The sequence below is a fragment of the Nicotiana sylvestris genome, chromosome 12 (genome assembly GCF_000393655.2).
Source record: "Nicotiana sylvestris chromosome 12, ASM39365v2, whole genome shotgun sequence".
Taxonomy (NCBI): Eukaryota; Viridiplantae; Streptophyta; class Magnoliopsida; order Solanales; family Solanaceae; genus Nicotiana; species Nicotiana sylvestris.
In genome coordinates this window covers 126283370-126293163 of record NC_091068.1, presented here as the reverse complement: position 1 = coordinate 126293163, position 9794 = coordinate 126283370, and the positions used below count along the sequence as shown (strand labels likewise).

The 9794-nt window shown below is 38.6% G+C and overlaps 1 protein-coding gene across 1 annotated transcript; it reads left to right on the top strand.

Annotated features, from left to right (window-relative positions):
* The first annotated feature begins 3946 nt into the window (after positions 1-3946).
* On the top strand, positions 3947-8906 carry LOC138883687 (uncharacterized). The gene is made up of 5 exons (XM_070164389.1): positions 3947-4140; positions 7308-7442; positions 7516-7870; positions 8103-8599; positions 8693-8906. The coding sequence occupies exons 1-5, from the start codon at positions 3947-3949 to the stop codon at positions 8904-8906; spliced, it is 1395 nt and encodes a 464-aa protein (XP_070020490.1).
* The last annotated feature ends 888 nt before the right edge of the window (positions 8907-9794 follow it).

Here is a 9794-nt window from a genome sequence, read left to right as displayed (position 1 = left end):
TTTATCTTTCTCCTTTCATAGAAAAATTCCCCAGTAGAGTCTATTTGGTCAGAACAAGTGAGATATGACTTCAAAATCTGCCATCAGCTTTCCAATTATGCAAGACCAGATCCGATTAGAACATCCAAATGGTCTAAGTCAGGAAGGAACAAGCGCGAGACCAGTGTCAAGAAAGATATCCCCAGCAAAAGGAGATTGACAAAAGGATGGACGAGTGTCAAGAGGGATATCCCAGCCGAAATCAAAGGTTATAAACCTCAAGGCCAAGGCCCGTGGACAAATCAAGAAAGAACAATGCGGAGAGCAATGGGCAAGATTGAGAAATTCATATGAGACTAAAAGGCCGTGAAAATGCCAGTTTCCGAGCTATGCCACAAAAGAAGTGGGATATACCCAGCAGAAAAGGTTGTTTTCAGTGACACAAATGAACAAAGAATGTGGTTTATCAGCAAAACATTGCAAAATCCTCAAGGGGAATCAGCTATCATGGAAAAGATACCTGGTCAGAGGGAAAAATCGTTGAGAGGTTGGTGAATAAGGAATCGACAATAAGGTCGGAAGTTATCACCCAAGTTTCAGGATAGCCGAATGACGCAAAGCAGGGCAAGTCGTTCTAAGACCAGCAGGAATATCATCCCCAGCAAATAATATCATCCTAAGCAAGTTTTGATAGTGTAATAGGAACACAAAGCAGGGAAGGAGAAAGGGAAAAGTCATCCCCAGTAGGAGTGTCACAACAAACCACCACGTTTTAAACTAACAAACTTTGAAACAGGTAAAGGAAATAGCATTGATGACGGAAATGCATGCCATAAGGGAGATTATCAAACTGGGGCAGAAATTTTCCTTTCATTTAGAAAATTTTCTGGAAGTTAGATACCCATTTGGGGAAGAATAAAGATAGCACCAATCTAAAGGGAAGTGGTCTTTGAACCAGTGTTACCCCCAGCATAAAAAGTTTTAATGAAGGAAGTTGTTCCCCAGCGGATAGAACAAAAGGATGAAACTTGTGCTCGAAAAAAGCAAAAGTCCAGTGTCATTCCCAGCAGCCTTCAGAAGAGTGAAGCACTAGTTTGGAAGGAATCAAAATCCCCCAGCAGTGTTATCCTCGACAGCGTTATCCCCAGTTGATAACATTTTATCCCCAGCAATGTTGAGATAGAAAAGTTTTGAAGGAAGTAGTTTTGGAAAAAAAGGGGAAGAAAGGAGATTCCCCAATAATATTATCCCCCAACAGGTAAGTAAATAATTCCCCAGCAGTGTTATCCCTAGCAGTCTCGGGGAAAGACAACACGAGCTTTTAAAGGAGAAAGCCATCCCCAGCCACAAATCGGCCACCATTTTTAAAAACTGATAAAATTTTCTTTGCTTGAGAGTTGAAACAGGAACAAAGCAGCGCAAGGGAAAAAGAAAAGAAAAGAAGAAATTACAAAGGTAAGTTTCTCAAACCTTTGATCTTTACATTTTCCTCCTAGGATAAAAGTCCTAGTATGATGGATTTCCCTCCCGATACAATCTTAGTCCGATGAATTTTCTCCTAGGATCAAAATCTAGTTCGATGAATTTTCTCCTAGGATAATTTGAAAAAAAAAAAGAAGTTTGAATTTGAAAAAAAGGGAGTCATTTTTTAGTTTTCTTAAGATTATCAATGTTTAGTTGTTGTTGAAGTCAGGAGCCCGCCTGGAGAATGGAGGTGTTAAAATTTAAGAAATTGTTGAAGTCAGGAGCCCGCCTGTAGAACGGAGGTTGTTAAATTTTAAGTTGAAAAAGTCAGGAACCCGCCTGGAGAATGGAGGTGTTAATATTTAAGAAAGTTGTTGAGGTCAGGAGCCCCCTGAAGAACAGAATGGCGATTTAAATTTCAAGTTTTGAAGTTGGGAGCCCGCCCATATAACAGAGGAATACATTTCAGTCTTTACATTTAAGTTGAAGAAATTGGGTTCATCCGCCCTCGAATAGGATATTTTGGGTTCATCCGCCCTCGAATAGGATATTTTGGGTTCATCCGCCCTCGAATAGGATATTTTGGGTTCATCCGCCCTCGAATAGGATATTTTGGGTTCATCCGCCCTCGAATAGGATATTTCGGGTTCATCCGCCCTCGAATAGGATTTTATTTTTTAAAGTTGTTGAAATCAGGAGCCCCCTCTGAAGAACAGAATGGCGATGTATTGGTTGAAGAGAGGAATGACATTCATTTTTAAAGTTGTTGTTGAAGTTGGGAGCCCGCCCATAGAACAGAGGCATACATTTCAGTCTTTAATTTTCAAGCATTGAACTTGGGAGCCCGCCCAGATAACAGAGGCATACATTTCAAGTCTTTAATTTTCAAGTATTGAAGTTGGGAGCCCGCCCAGATAACAGAGGCATACATTTCAAGATCAAGTCAGAGGACAATAAAACAGAGGGTTACAATAGGAATCCCCAGCAGGAAACAATAAAATTCCCCGGCACCGGGAAACAGAAGGTTGCAACAAGAGGTCACAGTACAAACTCAAGTACATGTGTCAAAAGAAGTAAAGCACCGAAAGAAATGCAAGCAGACAAGGAAGCAAGGCAACAAAAACAAATTGTACTCTAGCCTAGCTTCGAAGCAACAAGAGGTACAAGAGCATGATCTGGATAAGATTTTGTAATTCATATACTATGGTCTAGTCTAGCTTCTTGTTTTCTTTCAGCATGGTGTAATAAGGAGATCAGCAAGCAGTACAAACAGCATGCAACAGCAGTAACATTGCAATCCCATGGTAGTCCCAGCTACCAAAACTTCCTGAACTACATTAACCTGATTCCCTTCTAGCCAGGGATATGTAGAAAACCTTTGAAGCAAAGGTTCGGTTAAATCTTTTTCAAAAAAAAATGCTTCACACGGAGTACTTGGATGGGCAAAAACCGCTCACTTTATCTTTGCAAGAAAACTCTTCGTATTTTCGGACAAAGAGGGGGGGCTGTAAGCACGTGATTTTTGCCTTATGAGAGAATTACTCCCAAAAAATTCAAAATAAAACAATTTTCCTTTGTGTGCAATTTTGAGAATTTTCGTGGCATTTTCAATAATTATGTGTATTTGTCCATGCATGTTTATTTGTTAAATTAATAAAAAATACAAAAATACATCACATTTGCATTTAGGATTTAAGTTTACAATTAGAAGTAATTAAGTTTGTTTTACAAGAAATGAAAATTGCAAAAATATGCATTGTTTACATTTTTAGCATTCAATGTCAAATTGTGCAATTTTATTTTAATTGGTGTTTAATTATGTATGATAATTGTTGCTAGGAATTAATTAGTATTTTTTATAAGTTAATTTAGTTTATAACTTAATTTAGAATTTTAGTTTTATTAATTAGAAAGTAAAAGAAAATAGAGCAAAAAATATAAAGAAAATCGGAATTGGGCCTCTTCTCCAATTTTGAACCTAGGCCCAAAACACCTCTATCCAACCCAAAACCCTTGACCAAAGCCCAATGTTATACCCATACCCACTCCACGACCCGACCCTCTCCAATTATAACACAAATATACACAACCCTAAAGCCTAAGTTTGGTTTTTTCAGAGTGCAAAAGACCCTCTTTCTCTTCACATCTTCATCTTCCTCATCTCACACCCCTTCCAATGCCAACGAACCTCCCCGTCCGCCATTGATGCAGTAGCAGAGCTGCTCGTCGACCACCCTGGCTGCTCCTTCTTTTTCGTCCAACAGCCTCTGCCCCTATCCGCCATTGATGAGCTCGTCGAGCTCCCATGGCTGCCCCATCTTCATCTTCTTCGTCCCAAGCTCAAACGGCAACGACGAACAACCTTCATCGTCCTCACCTCCATGGTAGCTGATGTCGTTGCTTCTTCTTCTCCTTCCAGCTTCACCATGACCATGGCTGCTGCGTTGTTGTGTCTTCTGCTTCACGACCAGTTGCTCGACATGCACACACACAATCGCCATCCATGGCAGCCCTTACGTCGAGCTCCGGAAGGCTGCTGCTTCTGCTGCTTCATCTTCAACTGGCTTCTCCCTCACGTCCAGCTGACCACCAGCAACCCAGCCTCCCCGTCCGCCATGGAAACCAAACCACCAACTCCATCGCGACAAGCAGCGCTACTGCTGTTACTGTTGCTTCGTCTTCGTCTTCTTCACCATGGTCTAAGCCTCGTCGACCTCCAACAAAGAACACCCAAGAACTCACCCTGCTGCTTCCATGACCACACGCACATACACGGAGGAAAAGCGAGGCAGTCCGGTTAAAGTCCGTCGAAGTTCTGTCAAGGTTTCGTTTGGTTTTCGTTTGAGTCTGTTGTTGTTCGTTGTTTGTCATTCTAAGTTCGTCGAGGTTAAAAGAGAAGGTGGGTTGTCGTTGAAGTCGAGATCCGTTAGGTCATTGACAGTCTTGGTTTGAGTTCATCGTCGTTCCGATTCGGTTAGTTGGTTTAACCAATTCGTGTTTATCGTTTTTTTATTTTCTTCAGTTTGTTTCATTTTTCTTGTTTATTTTTTAGGTAGAAATTGTTAGTTTAATTATAATGTTGTTAGATTTAAGTTGAAGTTCAATTAATTATTTCTTCAGTTTGTTTTTATTAATTTAAAAGGATTTAGTTTTAATATAGAGTGTTAGTTTAATCGCTTGAATTCATTCTTTGTTGTTTAATTTAGATTTAATTCGTGTTCATTTTTTTGTTTGAAGTTCGTTTTTAATCCAGTGATTTAATGTGAGTTTATGATTTGGTTTTTAATTTTTTGATTTAGTTTGAATCATGCATCTTTGTTGTAATGTTGTTGGATTTAATTTGAAGATCAATTGATTATTTGAGTTTAGTGATTTGAATCTGTTTATTTGTTTTGTTTAAGTTTAATTTGAATTTGAGCTCAATGATTTGAATATACTTGTTTGTTATTGTTGTTGAATCTGAAAATAGGTTTGTTGTTAAAAAATATTGTTCATTCAAAATAATTCCAGTTGTTTCCTTGTTGTTCATCATTTAGTTTAAGTTTGTTCATAAAATTTAATTAGGAATTGGTTATAGCCGTTGTATTTTGGTTAGAATTGATTAGGTGAATTGGTTATAGCTGACAGGGTTAGAATGGTCAATTGCAGTATTTTCAGGGGTAAAATGGTAATTTCAGTAATTTTAGAGGGGTATATTTGGAATTGAAAATCTGAACAATTTTTTATTTTGAGTGCTCTGTCCATTAAGATTAAATAATATTAAAATAATACATGATGGGGGACAAGACATAATGTAGTGGGGGAATAATATAATTGTTTAAGGTAGGCATGGGGGACAAGATATAGTGGAGGGGATAATGTGTTTGTTTAATCTGTAATGGGGAACAAGACATATGATAGTGGGATTAAAAGGGGGATGAGTGGAAGATAGTGAGATTTAATTTAAATAAGGAGAGTTTGGCTATAAATAGAGGGGGCTGGACACAAAATAAAGGGGGGCGAGATTGAAAAGAGATGGAATTCCGAAAATATTAAGACTTCCAAAAAAATAAAAATAAAAACATTCTGGAAATTTAAAGAGAGAGTAGTATACACCTGATATACAATCTAAATATTCTGATATACGGATTCAGAAATTAAGGGTTAAACATTAACTAGTCTTTCAATCTGAAAAGATTCCCTTTGCTTCTGCCCGTTGATTGTTGTTGGTGTCTCTGGATTTTCGTTTGATTTGTTCCTTGAGTTTGGTTGGTTGTTTGCCACTACTTCACTGGTTTGCTGGATTTTTATCTTGATTTTAAAATCTGTCACTGGTTTCTCATTGTTGGTTGTTACTGGTTGTTGGGTGTTGTTGTTGTTGTATGCTACTGTATTTCTGTTGATCTTCCTTTTCTTTTACTTCCAATATCAGGTACACAACTGACACGATGGTTACTGTAAACTGAAACGTGAAGCATGAATATGAAATGAAGATTTGAAGTTCTGAATTTATCTTAATTATATTCTGAATTTTATTTGTATATATACATTATTTACCTTACTCTAATGAGAATCATGTAGCTGTTTAATATATAATGGAACATCTGACGGTAGCTTAGCGGACAAACTATCTATGTATTGCCTAATAAATAAATAAATGATGTAGTAACTCTGTCTAGTTAATTCGTTATTGTTGGATGATTATCATGTCTCAAAAAGCATGTTAGCTGATTTAGACTATTTTTAAACATTCAACAGTTAGTTCATTAAACGAATAGATCATTTCGGAACTTGTAGGAATATTGTTTAGCTAAATACTATTGGTTAATTTCAGCATATAAATGGTTTAGGATTAAAATTAGATTGCAATTTATTTTTTTTTAATTTGACAAACTGTGAGCATGCCTAGTACAATGTAACTAGGTAACTACATGTGAATGAGATGGCCCGGGTCCAGTTTGTACCATACATATTGGATCTGGGCCCGCATTGGCAACGGACTGCCCTGCTTGCATCATTTTTAGATTTTACGAATCATATTCGGAACCCAAATATAACAACTCGTAAGCATGTAAATAAATTAGGACCTTTTCTCTTTCATTTTGTAGAGACAAATTTAATAGAAAAAATGTAGGCATTTTAGGATTATCCTGTTAAAATAAATGAGATGAGCCTCACCCAATAAAACGCATAAGTTGTGGGGCCCTCAATAAATGGTTAATAATTAATTGAACTTTGGATGGGCCGTTTTAGCAAGATTTCACGGCCTTCTCAAAAAAAAAATGCGCTAGTCGCTTTAGGCGCACCTTTAATAATTTACTTTCTTAAATGTGGGTGTACATTGATGTGACCCAAATCCAAATCTCAACGGAGTCAAAGTGTGTCAACGATCACGGGTACATTGATTGTGACGTGGTTCGAGATACATTTTCACAACGTTGCAATTCCCTATAAAATAATAATAATAATAATAATGAAAGCGGTAAAGAGTTAAAATCTGCACATAAGTTCATACTTGTATAAAATCAGATAATCAAGCCGAATATGACAGTTGAGCGACCGTGCTAGAACCACGGAACTCGGGAAATGCCTAACACCTTCTCCCAGGTCAACAGAATTCCTTATCCGGATTTCTGGTGCGCAGACTGTTAAACAGAGTCATTCTTTTCCTCGATTCGGGATTCAACCGGTGACTTGGGACACCATAAATTTCCCAAGTGGCGACTCTGAAATAAATAAATAAATCCCGTTTCGATTGTCCTTTAATTGGAAAAAAACTCCCTTCCGCGCCCCTTCTGGGCGGCGCGGGCGAAAAAGGAGGTGTGACAGTTACGATGTACATTTTTGTTGTATTGAATCTGTATTAACGCTCATATATTTAACAGGGGGTACAGGCCGGATATGAATTTTACAAATTTTGAACCCAAGCATAGTTTTGGTGTGTTGGATCATGGTGGTCCATTTGGGAGACATCACCGAAATGAAAATGTCCATCATGAAATTTCATCACATTACGACTTGTAAGTGAAGTGATACGGCTATATTGAAAGTATTTATTAAATTCAGCATCTTATTATTTTGTTGATTGTGCAGTGAAAACGAGCAAGTTGAACCAAATGTACTCACTCAATTGCCCGAAGATGACGTATTAAATCGGGATCTAGCAGATGCACAGAGTGAGGAAGAGAACAGTGATTACGACAACAATGCTGATGAATCTGGAGATGAGACACCCTTTCTTCGTGAGGATGCTGATGAAAAGGAAGGATCTTATTTGACGAGAGAGTATGCTCCACCCCCTAGACGAAGAGTGTACGAGTCCCAAGTGTCGTTTCATTCAAGGGAGATTCTTTACTTTGATAACTTGCCAAGCATACCGGATGTGGAAGCTCTCACAAGAGATTTTGATGAAATTCGGGCAGCAATGTGGGATGAGTCTAGACCAACGGTGCTGGCAAAAGGCATGCTTTTTCCTGATAAAGCGCGCCTAAGTAGGGCTTGTAAAATGCACAACGCAAAAGAGTGTCGTGAGATGACGGTATGAGAGTCAAGTCCGGTTGTATACAAGGTTGTTTGTCGTAGGTGGTTTTGGCCATGTCATTAGATGTTGCGTGCAAGCAAGAAGAAAACAGGTTTGTGGAAAGTGGGTAAATACATTCCCACCCACACATGCGAAATAGGCACATTCAACTGGAATCACTTCAACTTGGATAGACTTGATTTCTCTTGTTCTTATTCCACACATCAAAGCATCCATAAGGTATAAAATCAAAGAGTGCATTACAACAGTCCACCAGGAACATGGCCATACTATTGCTAAAAGAAAGGCATATCTCGGGCACAAACGAGCGTTTGAAATAGTCTATGGTAAATGGGATAAGTCATTTGCAGATCTGCCTAGGTACATGGCTGCACTGCAGCAGTTAAACCCCGGTACGGTTGTTGAATGGAAGCTTGAGAAAATTCTAGGTAAACCAGAATATACATTCAATTACGTGTTCTGGGTGTTTAAACCAGCAATTAATGGTTTTTCGCATTGTCGGCCCGTAATATCTATAGACGGCACTCATGTTTATGGAAAGTACGATATCAAGTTGTCGATAGTCGTGGCAGTAGATGCTAATGGACAGATATATCCTCTAGCTTTTGCTATTTGTGCCAATGAAAGCCAAGAGACGTGGACGCTATTTTTGAACCACTTGAAAGAGCACGTTGTCAAACAGTGTTCCGGTATTTGTCTAATATCTGATCGGCACGGTGGTATCTTAAGTTCTATGGAGAACTTGCCTGCATGGCAAGAACCTTATGACTACCATCGTTACTGTGTTAGGCACTTTAAAGCCAATTTCCAGAAGGCACATCCCAACAAGGATCTGCATGATTTGATGTGGATGGCAGCAACAGACCACCAACAACATAAATTTCGGAGGCACATGGAATATATCAGGCAAGAAGACGAGGCAGCCTATCATTGGTTAATGTGACATGACCCTGAAAAGTGGACTTTGCATGCGAATGGTGGCAGACAATGGGGAACTCTGACTACGAATGTGTCAGAGTAGTTCAACGGGTTATTGAAGTCAGCAAGAGGATTGTCTTTCACAGCCATGGTGCGTATGTCGTTCAAGCAGATGGCAGAGAGGTTTGTTGAAAGGTCTGCAGCTGCAACGTCATTGATGGGAATGTGTGTTGAATTTATGCCCGTGCCGATGCAGAGATTTGAGAAATACAGACGGCGAGCGCATTGGCATTCATTTTGCAGTATGATAACGAAAGAAATGTTTTTGAAGTTCGCACCGCTATCCATCAAAATCGAGGTAATAATGTACATACTGTAAATGAATCTACAAGGTTATGCTCTTGTGGGAAATGGTCCATCTACCACATGCCTTGATCACATGTCATCAAGTGCTTTCATAAAATTGGTTTAGGTGTAACCAACTATGTTGATCAACAATATAGTGTTGCGAAGTACCTAAACACATATAGTGGGCAGTTGCAGCTAGTGGGTGCTGAACATTATTGGCCGCCTGAACCATTTAAAATGGTGTGTAACAAGTCCTATTTGCGTCTAATACAGGTGAAGAAGAGAACGCGTATACGGAACCAAATGGATGTTAGTGATACCGTTTATGCGCGCAGATGTGGATATGCTCGCAAACAGGACACGACCGTCGAAAATGTCCTTTGGGTGGCAACAGTAATCAAGCTCGGGGTGGTTGTTCTTTTATTGTGCCTAACTATCAATGAGTTAGTGTTGTAATATTTATTTGTTTTGTTTATGTTGCAAGATTTATAAAATAAAATTATGTTTGTTAATTATGAGTTGAATTTCTCCATTTTAATTTTTCAATGATAATAAAAAAACTTAT

What these genes read in the sequence shown, in the direction of transcription:
- LOC138883687 (XM_070164389.1), top strand. Translation starts at nt 3,947, where the DNA reads ATGGCAGCCCTTACGTCGAGCTCCGGAAGGCTGCTGCTTCTGCTGCTT. An exon ending in TCTTCGTCTTCTTCACCATG is followed by an intron (nt 4,141 to 7,307) that starts GTCTAAGCCTCG and finishes TATATTTAACAG; the next exon opens with GGGGTACAGGCCGGATATGA. An exon ending in GCCAATGAAAGCCAAGAGAC is followed by an intron (nt 8,600 to 8,692) that starts GTGGACGCTATT and finishes TGGTATCTTAAG; the next exon opens with TTCTATGGAGAACTTGCCTG.